This window comes from Ornithorhynchus anatinus, chromosome X4 (assembly GCF_004115215.2).
Source record: "Ornithorhynchus anatinus isolate Pmale09 chromosome X4, mOrnAna1.pri.v4, whole genome shotgun sequence".
Taxonomy (NCBI): domain Eukaryota; kingdom Metazoa; phylum Chordata; class Mammalia; order Monotremata; family Ornithorhynchidae; genus Ornithorhynchus; species Ornithorhynchus anatinus.
In genome coordinates this window covers 342,891-362,928 of record NC_041752.1, presented here as the reverse complement: position 1 = coordinate 362,928, position 20,038 = coordinate 342,891, and the positions used below count along the sequence as shown (strand labels likewise).

The window sequence follows — 20,038 nt, the reverse complement described above, 5'->3', positions numbered from 1 at the left end:
GCCTTTCTCTGTCCTCAAATCCACCAGAACACAGCTCTCCCCACTTCCCAAGCCTCTTGAAATCCCATCTCCTCCAGGAACCCTTCCCTGATTAATCCCTCACCTCCCTGGTTGCCATGCCAACAGCCACCTGAAAACTCACACTATAACTCTGGAGGCAATTCTGTTGGTTTATTCATTTTCCAACTGGTCCTTGATTGTTAGAAGTTGCTGATGTACTTCTCCTTTGTGGTCACACTGTAAGTATGTATAATAACTGGTGTTATCTGTGATGAGGTGCCAAGCGTGGGAGCAGGTACAAGATATTCAGGTTGGACACAGACCCTGTCGCAGAGGGAATTCACAGTGCAAGAGGGAGAGAAAACAGGTTTTGAATCCACAGTTGACAGATGAGAAAACTGAGGCACAGAGAAATGAAGTAACTTGCTTAACCCCACACAGGAGCCACAGGGCAGAGGTGGGATAGAATCAGTGTCTCTGGAATCACAGGCCTGTTTTGTCTACCTCCTACATTATATTGTAACGCAAGGGTGGGTTTTCCCACCACACTCTGCAGAGAGAGGGCACCTAATAAATTATACTGAATGGACAAATGATTTAGAAAATGAGAGGAGATAGACTGAGAGGATTTCCCAAGAAAGCAAGACAGGGAGGGCATGGAAGCATGCAGAAGCTGTCCTGATGAGAAAATCCTAGCTCAGTCTTGTATCTTCCATGGGCTAGCTGCGGAGGATTTACAGCCATGATTACCCTGGCAGACCCTAAAATGAACTAGATATCCTACATGGTTACGTTTTTGGGGTGACACTGTGCTAGAGTTGAATTTGTTGGGGGGGGTGTGTGGTGCATATGGTGTGTGTCTGGGGGGCAGGGGGTCCCTGTGTCCACCTATAGGGGGTCTTTCTCCTTCTCCCCTCCCCCATAGTCCCCGCTACACCGCTGAAGGAGCAAAGTCAAAAGTGGCTCCCTGCCATCTCACAAATCCGATTCTGTTTTATGTCACAAAGGATGTTATTCCAGCCCCAACCTTTGTTTCTGATCCAGTGAAGAGAGCCACAGTGCTCCCACTTGTAATTAGGCTCCCCAGCATGCCAGAATCTGTAAGGAGACAGGGGGAAGGGGGGACACCACAGGAACAAGTCATGGAGAAGGGGCTGGAGTTGCGGAATGGGGGAGTCTCGTCTGGGAGGTGTAAAGCTCCAACAGCGCTCCCTCATCCATTCGCCCATCCTAGATCATCTTCTCTCACCCTCCATCCCCAACTCCCCCATCCTCTTCTTACTTAGTGCCCAATCCCAGAAAAGTCACTCCGGAAGCTGAAGGCATCTTGGGCTTTACCGGCTGGAGTTCCTTATCTGAGCAGCGCTGTCTGTTTCAGGCCACCCTACACCCCACTCCCTTCTCCTTGGCCAGCTGCATCAGAGACTCACAGCATAGATTTGTTACTGCACCCCCCACCCCACCCTAGACCCATAGACTTCCTATATGTTGTCTCATCCACCCAGGCCACCGCTCACCCACAGACTCACAGCACAGATTTGTTATAGGGCGTCTGATCCACCCAGCGCCAGTCCTTGCTAACTTCCAGGTATGTTAGCCCCAGGAAATAAGCAGCTTTGTTATCTAGTATGCTCTCCAGGAATTTCTGTGTGATGAAGGGAAAGGGGCCAGGATTGAGCAGAACCAGGGCCTTTCCAGGCAGGGTGGCAGAAGGAAGGGGTTGAGTGAAGAGCCAAGGAGGCAGAATTCCTACTCAATGCTGGGACCCTGCCAGGGAAAGGGAATGGGATAGGGGCCTATCCCTGCAAGGGGACCCTGGTGCCTTGTGTTGTATAAGGGGTCTCTCTGCCTCCTCCCCCAGCCCTCCTCCCCAGCAGACAGGGTCACTGCCAGGTGAATGGGGGTGGGGGCAGGTTGTGGGCCCCACCTGCTCTGTGTCTGAGCTGATTACGACCAGGTGGGCCCCCATCTGGTGGCAGTTCTGCTGGCTCTGATCCCAGGACATTTTGTCAGCGGAAATGAAGTAGCAACGGGACTGGAAAGGCCTCCAACCTCTGGAGCAACAGTCCCAGCTTCTTCCTGTGGAGAATACAGACAGGTCACAGTGCAGTGTGAGTCCCTCGAGTCCCTCCCCTATGTGCTCCGGCCCACACATGTACAATGGGGGTATGGCTAGGACCTAGAGGGTTGAAGGCCACCGGACCCACCCCTACAACTCAGCCCCCACCCCCAACCTGTCCGCCCATGGTTATTCCCGCCAGGGCCAGGGCTCTCTGGCAGAAAGACGATTCTTCCTGGTCCTCGCACGCCAGGCTGTAGTTTCATCTTTCCAAGCTCAGGCCCTTTCCCCATCCCTTTGGCTATGGGGCAGCGGTGACTGTGTCCTTCCTGCACTTCAAGGCACTTAGGGGATGGGTATTGCCAGAGCAGGGACCGGTTCTCACTGGGTCTTCATACGTGGATGTTTCTCTGATCACTTGAGCCCATGCCATCTTTTTATCCTTTTTCAGGGCCCTCTGCCACCCCTCACTAAGGGTCACTTTCTCTAACCCCTCACAGGAGTTGTGACTGGGGACTCTCGTATTCCTCTTCCTGGCTCTCAAAATCTGGATCTGCTCCTCAGCTTCAGCTCTCCTGACTACTCATACACACAGGCCAGCTGTTACCCTCTCGTCTTCTATAGAACTGAGGCTGATTTCCCGTGTTTATCTGCCCATTGCCATCTGTTACAGTTTTGGTGACAGAGGCCATCCAGTTGATAACATGGTGGGGATGGGGGGGGGGGATCTGTGACCTTTGCACTCTACCTTCCATCTCTGACCCTTCATTGATGCAGTCCAGTGTGGTCTGGTTCTGGGGAAGTTGGTGAGGTGAGGGCAGGTCCTCAGTCTCCTGGTGGGTCTCGATGTAGGAGCAGGAGAAAACTGAGAGACAAGTAGAGGGACCAGGTCGCACAGGGCCACGTCCTGCTCCCTGCGGGCTCTAGTCCTGGGCTGGGGTTCCCAGGGGGCTGCAGATCCAATGGCTAATTAATCTCTCCCACCTTCAGTGCTTTTAAAGACTTGTTCATTTATTGTGCACCTATAATTATCGTATTTGTGGGCCTAGACTTGGCAATAGGTCGGGCCTAGATCCAAGCAATATCCCCCCTTCCCGCAGCTCCAAGAGGCAGGCACTATGCCTGGCTCCGGCCACCAGTAACAAGTACCATTTTTTTTTTAAAAAAAAATGATCTGGGGCCTGGGGGAGGGGACAAACCCACCTCTCTGTGCTTCCCCTGTCCCTGTTGGTTGGGCCACTGGATAGTGAGAGATGAGTGATGAGTCTCCACTGTTCTCAGCCCCTAGGCTTGGCTGAGGAGCTGAGTGCAAATGTAGAGGGGACCCCCCCAGGTGCTGGTGGGAGGCTGGCACTGGGCCCTCTGGGCTGTACCTGGAGACTGTGAACTTTGTTTGACACAGACGAACTCAGACAGGATTCGGGTCGATTTCAACGATCTGTCTTCCTGGCAGAGGTGGGATCGGCGATAGAAAACTGCAAGAAAAGGTGGGTGGTCACTTCCTTCTCTATGGTAACATTGTTGAGCTTCTTAGGGAGACTTGCTAGATACTTGGATCCCGTATCTGCCCTTGGTACCTGTGCCCGCTCGGATACCTGCCCTTTCCATCGCTGCTCTACTGCCTGGCCACATCTGGTCCCGGGTTTCCTGTGTGGGCATTTTTGGGGCAGAGACCACCTTCCTGTAGTACCGGGCCGGGCTAGAAAGGGGTGGCTCCGGGGCTTCTACTCCTGCCTTCCCCGGCCAAGGTGTAATTTATTTATATTAATACTTGACTCCCCGTCTAGGCTTTGGGGAAGGGGAGAGCACTCCCAGATCTGCAGGGAGAGAAGTAGGAGAAGGTTATCCCCTTGTCTAAAGAAGGTCTCTCCCCACCTTCTTTCCTGCTCTAAAGCCTTGGTTGCAAGGGAACTGACGCAAGCAGGGCCAACCCAGCTGCCGCAGGAAACCCTTTCTCTGCCGGGCAAGCCTGCCAACCATCCCATTAGCAAATTCTAAGTGATGGGCCAACACCCCATGTTTTTGTAATCCAAATGTTTGTGCCGGGCTTCATAATAGCAATAATAATACCAAATAATAATTGTGGTATTTAAGTGCTTACTTTGTGCCAGGCTCTGTACTGAGTCCTGGGGTGGATAAAAACAAATCAGGTTGGACACAGTCCCTGTCCCACATGGGGCTCACAATGTAGTACTCATTTTACAGATGAGGGAACTGAGGCAAAGAGAAGTGAAGTGACTTGCCCTAAGGCCACCTAGCAGACAAGTAGAGAGCTGGGATTAAAACCCATGACTACCCGATTCCCAGGCCCGCGTTCTTTCCACCAGGACAGGCCTTGTAGACTTTGCCACTCTGAGCTTGTTTTCCTGAAAAAGCCCCTCTCACTTCCCTTAACCACTAGTTCCCTTCTTTGTCCCTCATTCCCTGCCCCACCTCAGTCCCTCAGTGCCCCCTTTGGCTCCTCACTGCTCACTATCAACCTCTTGGTGCCTCCTTTAGCTCCTCACTCTCCCCCACCAGCCTCTTGGTGCCTCCCCACCCCTGTCTCCAGCCCCTTGTCTCAGGTGCCTCCCTTTGGCTCCTCATTCCTCCCCCAGTCCCTCAGTGCCCTCCACGCTCCCTCAAACCCTGGATGTGGGTCCCCTCAGGTTGTCGCTGACCAGGTGGTGGGTTTGCACTAGGCTGAGAGTCATACCGGAGGTCCCTGGTGAGGGCAGGGGGCAGAACTTACCGACAAATGCCACGAGGAAGGACAGCAGCAGTAGCAAGAGCAGGAGCAGCAACAGGGCCATTTGCAGGATCGGCAGCCGGGGACGGAGAGGCGGAGGGGTGGCCTTCTGGGGAGCTGAGGGAGGGATCGAGTTTGGGCAATGGGCCCCCCCGTCTGGCCAGGCCTGCCTTTCCAAGGGGCGCCCCCCCCCCCAACAGCCCAGCTGAGCTAGCCCTCCCCACATCTTGTTGCTCATACCCCCTGACCTTTGGCCCTGTCCCCTTCCCATCCTCCCCATCCCCCCAGGCTCTCTCCAATCCTGCCCTGCTCCCCACCACCCCTATGGTCCCCTTTCCTTCCCTTTCCCCATAGTCCCCTCCCCCAGGCCCCAGATTCTTTTTTTTAAAAAAATGGTTTTTAAGCACTTGTTTACTATATGCCCGGCACCATACTAAACCTTGGGGTAATAAAAATGTTGATATTTGTTAAGCACTTACTATGGGCTGAGCACTGTTCTAAGCACTGGGGTAGATACAGGGTAATCAGGTTGTCCCATGTGAGGCTCACAGTCTTAATCCCCATTTTACAGATGAGGTAACTGAGGCATTGAGAAGTTAAGTGACTTGCCCAAAGTCACACAGCTGACAGGGGGTGGATCTGGGATTAGAACCCATGACCTCTGACTCCTAAGCCCGTGCTCTTGCCACTGAGCAACACTGCTTCTACAAGATAATCAGTTGGGGCCCCATCCCTCTCTGGGTTAGGCAGGGGGATGGGGTGCATCTAGAGTCCCTAGTAACCTCTCTAAGGGTCAGACCACTGTGCTCACCCCCCTACTCCTGTTCCCACCCCTGCTGTTGTGTCCCTCCACCTCAACCCTGCACTCCTGCCCCCGCTCCCATTCACGTCCCCTCTCCCCCAGGCCGACACCCTCTGGGTGGCCAGTGGGGAGGGGGAAAGTTGAATTCTTCCTTCCTCACCTGGAGCGGGAGGGGCGCCCAGCTTCTCGTTGTCCATCTTAAACCTCAGCTCAGCATAGACGATCTCGGGGGCCATGCTGGGCACCAAGCCGGTCTCCCCGCCGACCCTGTCTTGGTAAGCTTGGTCTGGAACCATGGTGGCGGCTAGGGTTCGGGAACTGAAGAGTGTGTGGAAACTGGGAGGCCGGTGGCGGGGATGGGGCTGGACTGGGGGGCAGGACAGGAAGGAAAGGAAAAAGGGAACAAGCTGACATTTGAGGAAGTCCGTGGCCTCTCCCTTTACTGCACACCTCTGTTCCAGCCCATGCCTTCCACTCCCAACTTGGCCGTACCAGCCTGTCCCCCTGCCCTCACCCACCCGTGTGCTTAGTACAGTGCTCTGCACACAGAAGCTGTCCAACCAATACTGATTGATTTATTGATTCGTCTGTAATAATAATTGTAGTATTTGATTAGCACTTACTATATGTCAGGCTCTGTACTATGCCCTGGGGTAGATACAAGTTAGATTGGACACAGTCCCCGTCCCACATAGCACTCACAGTCTTAACCCCTGTTTTACAGATGAGGTAACTGAGGTACAGAGAAGTAAAATGACTTGCCCAAGGTCACACAGAAGAGAAGTGAAGGAGCTAGGATTAGAACTCAGGTTCTTTAAACTCCCACTCTCATGCTCTATCCAATTGGCCGGCTGCTTCTCCAGAAAGTCCTGGAACTAGAGTCTGCTAGCTCCTCAGCCCCTTTCTCAGGGGGAAACCTCTTTGATGTGAGATGTCAATCACTCACTGTATGTCTCCCCCTCTAGCCTGTGAGCCTCTTGGGGGCAGGAATAAGTCTTTTTGTTGTTATATTCTTCTTTCCCAGAGAAGCAGAGTGGCACAGTGGAAAGAGCACGGGCTTTGGAGTCAGGGCTCATGAGTTCGAATCCCAGCTCTGCCACTTGTCAGCTGTGTGACTGTGGGCAAGTCACTTCACTTCTCTGTGCCTCAGTTCCCTCATCTGTAAAATGGGGATTAAGACTGTGAGCCCCACGTGGGACAACCTGATTCCCCTGTGTCTACCCCAGCGCTTAGAACAGTGCTCTGCACATAGTAAGTGCTTAACAAATACCAACATTATTATTAGTACAGTGCCTTGCAAACAGTAAGAGCTCAATAAATGTGATTGAATGAATCAATCACAGGGAAGGAAGTGAGGCTAGGAAGTTGGGGGAAGCTCCAGAACCACAAGGCGGGGGTGTTCTCTGGGACAGCAGAAGTTGAATCGGGGTGGGAGCAGTGGCAGGAGAGCTGAAAGTGGGTGGGAAGAATTAGGGACTGTCATCTCCAGGGCAACTGCTGAGGGAAGTAGAGACGGATTATGAGGTGAGGGGGAACCCCTGAAGGCAGGTCAGCGTGCGTCCGGGAGCAGAGCCGGGAGAAGCAGGTAGTCCTCGATTGGGATTGAGTCCATCTAATGAACTACTCTGGCCGTGACAAACCTGTATCGAGCAACAGGCTCGGTGCCACCAGAATCCACCTCTTCTGGGTTCGGCACCCACATCCACTACAAATTCACTGCTTGTATACCGCATGCCCACTGTATGTACTCATTGTATATATTCACCGCATACTCATTACATTCATTCATTCATTCATTCATTCAATAGTATTTATTGAGCGCTTACTATGTGCAGAGCACTGTACTAAGCGCTTGGGATGAACAAGTCGGCAACAGATAGAGACAGTCCCTGCCGTTTGACGGGCTTACAGTCTAATCGGGGGAGACGGACAGACAAGAACGATGGCACTAAACAGCGTCAAGGGGAGGAACATCTCGTAAAAACCGATGGCAACTAAATAGAATCAAGGCGATGTACAATTCATTAACAAAATAAATAGGGTAACGAAAATATATACAGTTGAGCGGACGAGTACGGTGCTGTGCGGATGGGAAGGGAGAGGTGGAGGAGCAGAGGGAAAAGGGGAAAATGAGGCTTAAGCTGCGGAGAGGTAAAGGGGGGATGGCAGAGGGAGTAGAGGGGGAAGAGGAGCTCAGTCTGGGAACGCCTCTTGGAGGAGGTGATTTTTAAGTAAGGTTTTGAAGAGGGAAAGAGAATCGGTTTGGCGGAGGTGAGGAGGGAGGGCGTTCCGGGACCGCGGGAGGACGTGACCCGGGGGTCGACGGCGGGATGGGCGAGACCGAGGGACGGCGAGGAGGTGGGCGGCAGAGGAGCGGAGCGTGCGGGGTGGGCGGTAGAAAGAGAGAAGGGAGGAGAGGTAGGAAGGGGCAAGGTGATGGAGAGCCTTGAAGCCTAGAGTGAGGAGTTTTTGTTTGGAGCGGAGGTCGATAGGCAACCACTGGAGTTGTTTAAGAAGGGGAGTGACATGCCCAGATCGTTTCTGCGGGAAGATGAGCCGGGCAGCGGAGTGAAGAATAGACCGGAGCGGGGCGAGAGAGGAGGAAGGGAGGTCAGAGAGAAGGCTGACACAGTAGTCTAGCCGGGATATAACGAGAGCCCGTAATAGTAAGGTAGCCGTTTGGGTGGAGAGGAAAGGGCGGATCTTGGCGATATTGTAGAGGTGAAACCGGTAGGTCTTGGTAACGGATAGGATGTGTGGGGTGAACGAGAGGGACGAGTCAAGGATGACACCGAGATTGCGGGCCTGCGGGACGGGAAGGATGGTCGTGCCATCCACGGTGATGGAGAAGTCTGGGAGCGGACCGGGTTTGGGAGGGAAGATGAGGAGCTCAGTCTTGCTCATGTTGAGTTTTAGGTGGCGGGCCGACATCCAGGTGGAGACGTCCCAGAGGCAGGAGGAGATGCGAGCCTGAAGGGAGGGGGAGAGGACAGGGGCAGAGATGTAGATCTGCGTGTCATCTGCGTAGAGATGGTAGTCAAAGCCGTGAGAGCGGATGAGTTCACCGAGGGAGTGAGTGTAAATGGAGAACAGAAGAGGGCCAAGAACTGACCCTTGAGGAACTCCAACAGTTAAAGCATGGGAGGGGGGGAGGAGGCTCCAGCGTAGGAGACCGAGAATGATCGGCCAGAGAGGTAAGAGGAGAACCAGGAGAGGACAGAGTCCGTGAAGCCAAGGTGAGATATGGTATGGAGGAGGAGGGGATGGTCGACAGTGTCAAAGGCAGCAGAGAGGTCAAGGAGGATCAGAATGGAGTAGGAGCCATTGGATTTGGCAAGAAGGAGGTCACGGGTGACCTTAGAGAGAGCAGTCTCGGTAGAGTGGAGGGGACGGAAGCCAGATTGGAGGGGGTCTAGGAGAGAATGGGAGTTAAGGAATTCTAGGCATCGATTGTAGACGACTCGTTCTAGGATTTTGGAAAGGAAGGGTAGTAGGGAGATAGGACGATAACTGGAGGGGGAAGTGGGGTCAAGAGCGGGTTTTTTTAGGATGGGGGAGACATGGGCATGTTTGAATGCAGAGGGGAAGGAGCCCTTGGAGATTGAGTGGCTAAAAATAGAAGTTAAGGAAGGGAGGAGGGCAGGGGCGATGGTTTTAAGATTTTAAGGTTTTACATTCACCACTCACACTCACCGGGACCCTGGGCGAGGAAGCCGTTAGCGATTGGGACCTTGGGCGAGCCGGCTTGGACAGAGCAGGTTGTGGTGTTGAAAGGAGGGTCTGGGTCAAGAGTAAGTGCCTGGAGTCACCCCTGTGCACTGCAGCTGAGAGTCTACTCTGAGGCGGTTCTGCAAGACATTACATCAGTGTCTGTCTACTCCTCTAGACTGTAAGATCGTTGTGGGCAGGGAATGTGTCTGTTGATTGTTATATGGTACTTTCCCAAGTTCTTAGTACAGTGCTCTGCACCCAGTAGGCGTGCAATAAATAAGAATGCATGAATGAGTGAAGAGCACAGCCCCTGTGCCCCCCGGGCGCTGCAGGAGAAGGGGGCGAGGTGGGCCCCAGCCCTCCCTGTGGGCAGGATCTGCTGAGCCTGAGCCTCACGGCACCGCTGCCAAAGGCAGTGCCCAGGGCTGACGGGCCAAGGGGTCAACTATAGCTCGTGCTCTTTTGCCTTTGGCGGGGTGTCTTGGCATGGAGTTTGCTTTGGGCTTTGTAAATTTTCCCCCACCCCACCTCACCCCCATGAGCCCTTACCTCTAAACTGCAAGCTCGTAGGCAGGGAACATGTCTACCACCTCTGTTGTATTATATTCACTGAGCAGCATAGTACGGTGCTCTACACGTGTAAAGTGCTCAATAAATGATTGACTGAAGGATATTCTGGTGAGGTGATGCTGTCGGCACCCAGGAGCCCCTCCAGAGGGAGGGACTGGCGAATGGCCACTGGGAGTACTTAGCCCTGGACAGTCCTTTGCCTTCTGACCTGGCTGGAGAAGTGGAAGACGGGGTGCCACAGCAGGTGGGAGCAGCCAGGGGAAGTGCAAATAGGCAGAGTGATTGTAATCGACCACTGTGTTTTCTCTCGGCTTCATTGACTTTATTGCACCAATACAGCTTATGCTTTATATACAGATATTTGACTTCATTGTCCCTGTTGCAGCAGTTCCAATACAGAATATATTATCATCTGGGGGTGGGGGGGGTGTGGACTTGAAGACAGAACACGGGGGGTGGGAAATGAGGGAACGGGGAGCTTCTGGCTGTAGTGTTTCTGGGGGTGGGCAGAGGCAGGCAGGGCGGCACCACCAGGAACAGACCCAGTGTCACTGGCAGCTGAGTGGGCAGAGAACGGGAACTTGTTTGTCAGCATCTTGTGTGGGGGGGGCTCAGACTTTGCTCAGAGGGACACCAGGGAGAACAGGAGTTGCCTGGGCTGAGGGAAAAATGACCAGCCAGCCAAGCTGGGGGATAAGGACACCTCCGTCGCCATTTCAGAGCCAGGAGCGCTCTCTGCGACAGCCCCCAACCGCAGAATGACACACTGGAGAATCCTGTGTAGCAACGGGGGTGGGGGGCAGGGCTGGAGAAATGCTAAGCCACTGGGGCTTCCATACCCCTTGTGACCCTCAGGACACAGAGGCGGATTGGGGACGTAAAGGGGATAGAAGAAGAGCGGGAGGCTTGGGACTGAACCTCCTTGCTGGATGAGGACAGGGCTGGGTCTGTAAACATAGAAGGGGAGAGGTTCAGTCCCCAGATCAAGGCGGGGCCAAGGATGCCCCTTTGCCCCACTGGAATCTGTAGCCTCAGAGCCTGGACCTGCTCAGAAAGGGGGTCTGAGGGAGGGCAGTGGCACCTCAGCCCTGACATACCCAGTCTGAGGTCAGGTCCCACCCCAAGCTCTGTGGAGTCCAAAAAGAATCCAGGAATAAATTACGGAAACAATGGAGGATGGGGGAGGGGTAGAGATGACTGATTGTGCCCCCACCCTGGACCCCACCCACACGGGGCCCCAGGGCGGTGGGGAGAGACGCTGGACGCAGGGGGAGATGCTTGGACAGACAGACAAGCTGGTAAAATGGTGGTCCCGGGTCTGGAGGGGGCGAGGGACGGGGGAGCGGGCGGCTCTCTCTCCCTCCCCAGCACTGGCTGGCAGAGCCTCTTGGTCACGACGTCAGATCCCAGCTGCCCCGGCCGCAGCTCAGAACTGGACCCAGCCGGACGGTTCAGGTGCCTGACTGGGAAGAGGGCTGCACAGACAGAAGCGGGCGGGGGCTGAGACACGAGGGGCCGAAGCCTGGCCCAGCCCACCGCCCCTTCCAATCGCGCCTGCTGGCCCATTCAGCCACCCCATCCGGCCGCAGCCATTACCTGGCAGCTGTGCTGAAGCCACCCCAGAGGTCCGGGGCTGCAGGAATGGCGGCTGGAGCTTTGGTGGACGGGGCTGGAGCATCGAGGTCCAGCAGGATGTCTGAGTGGCCGTGAGTAGGCGGCCGGCAAGAAAGGGAGGTCAGGGCCCCGGGGGACGGGTCCACCGACTGTGGGCCTGAGACCCGTCTGCCCCGGGACAGCCCCCCCGTCCCTGCCCGGGGCCACCGGCGTGACTAAGAGAGGACCCTCCCTGGGAGTTCACCGGCCCCAGCCCCACCTTAGGCCCTCCTGAGGACCCGGCCACTTACCCCTCTGACCCGTCTCCCCCCAGGAGCCGGCGGCTGGTGTACCTGCCTCGCCCCCGCCCTGGCTGGACGTCTGGACAGGGGGTGGGGTGACATGGTTGCAGATGGCCACGGAGGAAGCAGGGGGCGGGATGGAGATCTTGCCCCCGGGCGGGGGTGGCAGAAGGCTCAGACCCCCGGCTCCCACGGGCCGAGGCTTGGCGGGGCCCCCCTTCTTCGTGGTGATGTTCTGTGGGGAGAGGGCACGGTGGGAGGGTCAGGTGGGGTGGAGCAGAGTGGGGGGGGGCGGTGTCAAGCAGGGCAGGGCATGTGGAAATTACTCACCCCGATACTAAGCTTGATGGTCTCCCCCTCCTTGAAGCCCAGGTCCAGCTTGGGGTGGGTGTCGGGCTTCTCAGCTTCCCGGGAGATCTCCGACTCCTGCTTCACCCACCTGCGGGAGGCAGGCAGCAGCTGGAACAGGTACTGCTCCCAGTCCCGGCCGCCCTCCCTGCTTGGCCATGCATCGACTCCCCACCACCTGCTAAATCAGGCCCAAGGCTCAGTCTCAGGAGAAGGGGACTGGGGCGGGGGCTGGCGAGGAAGGGCCCGGTCCCACCGCTGGCTCTGGCTCCAGCCAGCCGCCACTCACTTGAAGTGGTCCTGCAGAGAGACGTTGAAGTCGAAGGCGTCGCCACGGTCGCTGAAGCCGATGCCGATGAAGGCGCTGCGGCCTGTCAGGGGGTCACCGGGGGGCCGCCGTGAGGCCAACCCTCTGGCCGCGCCCTCCGGGACCCCGTCCCCTTCCCTCCCCTTACAGAGTGAGTAACTGGGGCTCTGGGTGGGTGGGGGCTTCCCCCAAGCTTCTCTGGTGGTTTAAGGAAAGGGACCAGAGCTGTCCCCGACCCAGCTGGCTTCTCCCCGGCCCTCACCGGTGCCGTCCTGGATCCGGATGACGAAGTAGCGGCTGGAGTCTGTCACGGTCTCGACGGCGATGCCAGGGTATTGGTCCACTGGGGCCTGGGCAAACAGCTCCCCTGGGGACGAGGAGTGGGGGCGTGAATGGAGGCTCCTTGAGGGCTCCCTGGGAGCAGACCCTCTCCCCGGGCAGACCCCCGTCCCCAGATCTCACCGGACACTTTGTCCTCCAGCTTGATGTAGGCCACCTTCCCCTTGGAAGTGATGCGGAGGCGACCCGTCCAGTCTGGCTGGTCCAGCTTCCAGTCTGATGCCCTGGGGACCAGGAATGGGGTCAGCGGCCTTGAGGCCTGACAGGCATAGGCTGAGGCTATTCTGCTATTCTGGACTTCCCTGAGCCTACTATAGCATACCACACCCAGTACAATCTAATACTACTAGCCCTCCATCGATTTTCTGCCTTCCAGGCCGGTGACCCCACCCGCCCCCTCGCCTCTTCTCCCTGCCCATGACGTGGCCAGAGATGTCCAATGTCTATCGTGCCCACAGATGTCAAAGCGGTGATTCCTTGTCCACTGGCCGGATTTCTCCAGCAATGTTATCCCTGGAATTTGGGTGGTGCGGGGGGTTGAGATGAGTATATCCCCCCGCCCCGACCCGGTCCACCCTAAACAATGGTCACTGCTAACCACCCTTGTGCAGGATGCCTGTTTTCAAGACTGGGCTCCCTCCAAAGTATCCTCCCTTTCAACCCCCTCATTCAATCAATCGTATTTTTTGAGCCCTGGCTGTGTGCAGAGCAGTGGATTAAGCACTTGGAAGAGTATGATATAATGGAGTTGGTAGACACATTCCCTGCCCAAAAAGAGCTTAGAGTTTAGATGGGGAGACAGACATTTATATAAACAACAACTATGTACATGAGTGCTGTGGGGGTGAATAAAGGGAGCAAGTCAAAGCGATGCACGAGGGAGTGGGAAAAGAGGAAATGGGGGTTTAGTCGGGGAAGATCTCTTGGAAGAAATGTACCTTCAATAAGGCTTTGATGTTGGGCAGAGTAATTGTGTGTCAGAGTTGAGGAGGGAGAGTGTTCCGCGTCGGTGGCAACATAGAGGAGATCGAGGTACAGTGAGTCAGTCACCAAACCCCGCCAGTTCTTCCTCCTCACCGTCTCTCAGACTTGCCCCCACCTCTCCACCCCACGGCCACCACAAGAGTCCAGGTATTTGTCGCATCTGCCTTGACTACCGCATCAATAGTAATAATAATATAATAAGATTGTGGCATTTGTTAAGTGCTTACTATGTGCCAGGCACTGTACTAGGCATTGGGGTGGATATAAGCAAATGGGGTTGAACACCATCCCTGTCCCAAATGGGGCTCACAGTCTTAATCCCCACTTGACAGATGAGGTAATGAGGCACAGAGACGTGAAGTGACTTGCCCAAGGTCACAGAGCAGACAAGTGATGGAGTGGGAATTAGAACCCACGATCTTCTGACTCCCAGGCCCGTGTTCTATCCCCTTCGCCATGCTGCTTCTCATGGCGTCAACCTTCTCGCCGACCTCCCTGCCTCAAGCCTTGCCTCTCTCCAATTAATGCTTCACGCCGCTGCCTGGATCATTTTTCTGAAACACCATTCTTTGTGGTGTTTGTTCTTTGTGGTTTCTTTCTTCCTCCCAAACCTCCAGTGGTTGCCCGTCCAACTCCTCCTTGAGCAAAGACTCCTGACTACTGGTGCCAGGGTCTCCACCTTTGTCCTCAGTGCTCCTCACCCCCTCCTAAACTCACCCCTGGCTGTTCCTCACTTTTGCTTCTCCCCAACCCCTGGGCCATAGCTGCTAGGCCTCAACCCTACCTACCTTCAAAGCCTTCCTAAAACCCCACCTCCTCCAAAGAGCCTTCCCTGACTTATCAGGTCCCTGAATCTCATCAGCCACTTCTTGAACATTTTTTTTTTTTACCATCCTTTACCCTCAGGTAAAAATAATAAAAAAATAACAATTGTGATATTAAGCACTTACTCTGCACTGAACATTGCATTAAATGCTGGGGTAGATACAACACAATCAGAAATCTGATTGTGTTGTATCTACCCCAGCACTCACAGTCAAAGAGAGAGAGAAAACAGAAATTTAACCCTCATTTTACCAATGAGGAAACTGAGGCACAGAGGAGGTAAGTGACTCCCTTAAACACACAGCAGGTAAGTGATAGAGCCAGGATTAGAACCCAAATCCCTTGGTTCCCAGGCCCATAGTTTTTCCACTTAGCTCGCTGCCGTCAGGGAATGCATCTTATTATAGTGTACTCTCTCAAGTGCTTAGTACAGTGTTCTGCATACAATAAGCACTCAATTGATTGATTGGCCACCCTACTTCTCATTTGGACATGTGACTGATCCTTTGGCTTTTATTTATTCTAATTCCGCTGCCCTTGTGTGCGTCTTTTTTTCCACTGGAATGTAAGCTTCTTGTGGGCTTAGACTCTCTTTGTGTTTCCGTGGGGCTTCCTAAGTGCTTGATACAGTGGACTGTACTCAGAAGGTGCTCAGTAAATCCCTTCACTACTCCTCTAGGCCCTCTTACAGATCAGGTCTCATCCCAGCTCATCTTCTGGCCAGATCTTGCTCTCACTCTCCCCTCCATGGACACCTCCTCCCCTGGTCACCTCATCCTCCGATGCAATCTTCCAGATCCCAGTTCTCCTCATCCTCAAATCTGCCCCGAATCCCACCTCCCCTCCAAGGCCTTCTCCATTAATTCCAGGCACAATAATATTTGGTGATGATGATGATGATAGTAACAGTATTTTAGTGTCTGCTAATTACTGTGCTAATTGCTAGGCTATACAAGCTACTCGGAACAGGAAAGGACCCTGGGACATCTGTATACCAGCTGAAGGGCTGGGAGCAGTATGTGGGTGATGGGGCAGATATGTTAAACCATGGTATATCGGGAGAGGGGGTGGGATGATATCCCCAGGGAATGGCAAAGGGTATCATCCCTTATTCCAGAGGGGCAGGATCTGCACTTGGCTCTCTGACCTTTGGGCATTTGACATTCGTCCCACCCTCAACCCCACGCCACTTATGTTCAGATCCTTAAATCATACGTTTGAAATTGGAACAGCATGGCCTAGTGGCAAGAGCCCGGGCTTGGGAGTCAGAGGTCGTGGATTCTAATCCTACCTCCTGTCAGCTGTGTGATTTTGGGCAAGTCATTTAACTTCTCTGGGCCTCAGTTACCTCATCTGTCAAATGGGGATGAAGCCTGGGAGCCCCATGAGGGACAACCTGATCACCTTGTATCCCCCCCGCACTTAGAACAGTGCTTTGCACATAGTAAACGCTTAACAAATCCCACCATTATTTATTACCCGTCTGCTGTGTGACCTTGGGCAAGTCACGTCACTTCCCTGGGCCTCAGTGACCTCACCTGGAAAACGGGGGTTGAGACTTTAAGCCCCTCCTGGGACAACCTGATTATCCGTGTGACTTTGGGCAAGTCACTTAACTTCTCGGTGCCTCAGTTCCCTCATCTGTAAAATGGGGATTAAGACTGTGAGCCCCACGTGGGACAACCTGATTCCCCTGTGTCTACCCCAGTGCTTAGAACAGTGCCGGCACATAGTAAGCGCTTAACAAATACCAACATTATTATTATTATTATTATCTTGTATTTAACCTGTAAAGAAGCAGCGTGGCTTAGTGGAAAGAGCCTGGGCTTGGGAGTCAGAGGTCGTGGGTTCTAATCCCCGCTCTGCCACTGATCTGCTGTGTGACCTTGGGCAAGTCACTTAACTTCTTTATGCCTGTTACCTCACCTGCAAAAATGGGGATTAAAAAATGCGAAGCCCACGTGGGATAATCTGATGATTACCCTGTATCTACCCCAGCGCTTGGCACACAGCGCTTAAATGCCATAATTATTATTATTGTATTTACCCCGGCGCTTGGCACATAGCGTTTAACAGATACTATAATTATTATTAATGTCTGCCTCCCACTCCACCCTGGGTGCTCTGCACATAGTAAGCGCTCAAACAATGGCTTTGACGGGGGGGAGGGCAGGGAACGTGTCTGCCAACTCTGTTGGACGGGGTTCTCCCAACAGCTTCGTCTAGTGCGGTGTACGCTGAATCGCTGGATAAATTCCAAAGATGATGATGATCAAGATGATGATGATGGAGGGAGTGGTACCCTGGGGGCGGTGGGGAGGGGGAGAGCAGGACCGGTCGGTGTCCCGGGGCAGGGGAGGGGGACGGCGAGCACCTGTAGGCCCGGTTAGAGGCCCGCGGCGGGATCCGGTAGACGCTGATGTCCGGCTTCACGCAGAGGATGGACTCGTACTCCGCCTCGGCCGCCATCTTGGGAGGCTGTCCCGCCGCGGGCTGGCGAAAAGGGAGCCCGGGCCGGCGGCAGGGACGGCGCTATAAAGGCCCCACTTCCGGGCGCGACACTTCCCCGCCATCTGACGGCCATCTTGGGACCTGGCCGGGAAGCCACCCGCGCCCCCCGGCGGCCATCTTGGAGCCTGGCAGGACAAAACCACTCATGCGCCTCCCGCCCCCCGGTCGCCATCTTGGAACCTGGCAAGCAAGCCGAGATGCCCCCCTCTCGGGGGCCATCTTGGATTTCAGCCCGAGGAAACACCCCGGGGACGCCATCTTGCTTTTGGGCATCCACCGGGGAGGGTGGGGCGCAAGAAGAACTGTATAATAATAATGCTGATATCTGTTAAGCGCTTACTATGTGCCGAGCACTGTTCTAAGCACTGGGGGAGATACAGGGTCATCAGGTTGTCCCACGTGAGGCTCACAGTTAATCCCCATTTTACAGAGGAGGTCACTGAGGCCCAGAGAAGTGAAGTGACTTGCCCACAGTCACCCAGCTGACAAGTGGCAGAGGCGGGATTCGAACTCATGACCTCTGGTTCCCAAGCCCGTGCTCTTTCCACTGAGCCAGGCTGCTCATGTTGGTGTTTGTTAAGCGCTTACTATGTGCAGAGCACTGTTCTAAGCGCTGGGGGAGACGCAGGGTCATCAGGTTGTCCCACGTGAGGCTAAGCAGCGTGGCTCAGTGGAAAGAGCACGGGCTTTGGAGTCAGAGGTCATGGGTTCGAATCCCTGCTCGGCCACATGTCAGCTGTGTGACTTTGGGCAAGTCACTTAACTTCTCAGTGCCTCAGTTACCTCATCTGTAAAATGGGGATTAAGATTGTGAGCCCCACGTGGGACAACCTCATTCCCGTGTCTACCCCAGCGCTTAGAACAGTGCTCGGCACATGGTAAGCGCTTAACAAATACCAACATTATTATTATTATCCCCATTTGACAGATGAGGGAACTGAGGCCCAGAGAAGTGAAGTGACTTGCCCACAGTCACACAGCTGACAAGTGGCCCAGCTGGGATTCGAACCCATTACCCCGGACTCCCAAACCCGGGCTCTTTCCACTGAGCCACGCTGCTTTTCTAGATTGTGAGCCTCAAGTGGGACAACTTGATGACCCTGTGTCTACCCCAGCGCTTAGAACAGTGCTCTGCACATAGTAAGCGCTTAACAAATACCAACATTGTTATTATTATCTCGCAACCTCCTACGTCCAGGGCATTTCTATTTGGATGGCCCGGGCTCCTCCACTTCATTCAATAGTATTTATTGAGCGCTTACTATGTGCACTTCTCCACTTCTTGTCGTGTCCACAGTTGAACTCTCTCTCATTGCTACCCTGCCTCCAGTCGATTGTATTTACTGAGTGCTTACTGCGTCCAGATCACTGTTCTAAGGGCTATGTCTTGCCTTATGCCATCGAGTCGTTTCCGACCCATATTCGTTCACTCATTCAGTCGTATTTATTGAGCGATTACGGTGTGCGGAGCACTGTACTAGGCGCTTGAAATGTACAATTTGACACAGCGATACCCCAGACGCATCTCTCCCAGAACGCCCCGCTCTCCAACTGCATTCGTTCTGGTAGTGAATCCATAGCGTTTTCCTGGTAAAAATATGCAAGTGGTTTACCATTGCCATCTTCCAGTCAGTAAACACGAATATCCACCCTCGACTCTCTCCCATGCCACTGCTGCCCAGCATGGGTGAGTTTTGACTTGTAGCAGATGGCCTTCCACTCGCTAGCCACTGTCCAAGCTAGGAATGGAATGGACAGGCCTCTGCATGACTCTCCCTCCCGTAGCCGAGACTGGTAGAGGACTGGAAACTCTCCAGGTGCGACCCTGAGAGGGGAACTAAGGGCTTGGGATAGTACAATATAGCAATAAACGGACACATTTCCTGTCCACAAAGAGTTTACGGTCTAGAGGGGGAGATAGACATTAATATAAATAAATAAATTACAACTATGTACATAAATGAAGTGGGGCTGGGGGAGGATGAATAAAGCGAGCAAGTCAGGGAGATGCAGAAGGGAGTGGGAGAAAAGAAAAGGAGGGCTTAGTCAGAGAAGGCCTCTCAGACAGGATGCACCTTCATTAAGGCTTTGAAGGAGGGGAGAGTAATCCCGCCTCATTCAGTCCTTCACTGAGCTGCCCTGATTATCTTTTCCTCTTTTACCAGGTTGGAGCAAATTTCTCCCAAGAAATCAGACCTTGAACTATCCCCTCTTGGGTTCCTGACAGGGGCACCAGCTGATTGCCTTCCTGTACACCAACCCTCAAGGCTAGGAATGGACCATCCAATTACCCCTGACTCTCCCCTCTCCTCCAGTGACCCAGCACACACCATCCCACACCACTGACTGACTCTCTCCTCTCCATCCTTGACTCTTATCCAGTGACTCGGCACGGATCATCCCATACGACAGGAGGCAGAGAGGTCAGTGAGGAGACCAATGGGGTAGTCAAGGTGGTGAACCAGCACAAACCATCCAATGATGATGATGATGATATTTGATATGTGCCGAGCACTGTTCTAAGAGCTGTGGTAGATACAGGGTCATCAGGAGGTTGTCCCACGTGGGGCTCCCGTCTTAATCCCCATTTTACAGACAGGGAACTGAGGCCCAGGGAAGTGACTTGCCCAAGGTCACACAGAAGACAAGTGGTGGAGCCGGCATTAGAACCCATGTCCTTTGACTCCCAAGTCCTTTGTACACTCCAAGTGCTTAGTACAGTGCTCTGCACATAGTAAGCGCTCAGTAAGTACTATTGAATGAAGCCCATACTCTTTCCACTAAACCATGTTTCCAATTGCCCATTAATCTCCCCTCACCATCCCTGACTCACTCCACCTCCCTGGCTCTCTCCTCTCCATCCCTGACTCTTCTCCAGTTACCCAGCTATGGATTTGTCCAAAACCCCCCGAGGGCTTCCGGTGTTTCTGGCTGCGTAGCTTCCTGTGGAAATGTATTC

At 54.1% G+C, this 20,038-nt stretch overlaps 2 protein-coding genes and 1 non-coding gene across 6 annotated transcripts; all 3 read right to left on the bottom strand.

Annotated features, from left to right (window-relative positions):
• Positions 1 to 152: 152 nt before the first annotated feature.
• Positions 153 to 5,935, bottom strand: LOC103168260 (C-type lectin domain family 4 member A-like). 3 transcript variants are annotated; one of them, XM_029054241.2, is made up of 7 exons: positions 5,750 to 5,933; positions 4,791 to 4,904; positions 3,433 to 3,534; positions 2,808 to 2,924; positions 1,928 to 2,079; positions 1,530 to 1,645; positions 153 to 1,098 (listed from the first exon to the last, which is right to left on the bottom strand). In XM_029054241.2, the coding sequence occupies exons 1-7, from the start codon at positions 5,883 to 5,885 to the stop codon at positions 954 to 956; spliced, it is 882 nt and encodes a 293-aa protein (XP_028910074.1). In that variant the 5' UTR covers positions 5,886 to 5,933; the 3' UTR covers positions 153 to 953. The 3 variants fall into 3 exon arrangements, with proteins under 3 accessions (XP_028910074.1, XP_028910075.1, XP_028910076.1); XM_029054242.2 differs by lacking the exon at positions 2,808 to 2,924 and having other exon boundaries at positions 5,750 to 5,935; XM_029054243.2 differs by lacking the exon at positions 1,530 to 1,645 and having other exon boundaries at positions 981 to 1,098; positions 5,750 to 5,932.
• Positions 5,936 to 10,170: 4,235 nt separating this feature from the next.
• Positions 10,171 to 17,119, bottom strand: NECAP1 (NECAP endocytosis associated 1). 2 transcript variants are annotated; one of them, XM_029054540.2, is made up of 8 exons: positions 16,943 to 17,119; positions 12,883 to 12,983; positions 12,683 to 12,787; positions 12,403 to 12,484; positions 12,096 to 12,204; positions 11,775 to 12,000; positions 11,467 to 11,566; positions 10,171 to 11,345 (listed from the first exon to the last, which is right to left on the bottom strand). In XM_029054540.2, exons 1-8 carry the CDS (start codon positions 17,035 to 17,037, stop codon positions 11,297 to 11,299), a joined length of 867 nt encoding a protein of 288 aa, XP_028910373.1. In that variant the 5' UTR covers positions 17,038 to 17,119; the 3' UTR covers positions 10,171 to 11,296. The 2 variants fall into 2 exon arrangements, with proteins under 2 accessions (XP_028910373.1, XP_028910374.1); XM_029054541.2 differs by having other exon boundaries at positions 11,817 to 12,000; positions 16,943 to 17,116.
• Positions 17,120 to 18,776: 1,657 nt separating this feature from the next.
• On the bottom strand, positions 18,777 to 18,914 carry LOC114807855. Its single transcript, XR_003755894.1, has one exon. It is a non-coding gene; the product is annotated as a small nucleolar RNA SNORA7 (small nucleolar RNA).
• Between the last annotated feature and the right edge of the window lie 1,124 nt (positions 18,915 to 20,038).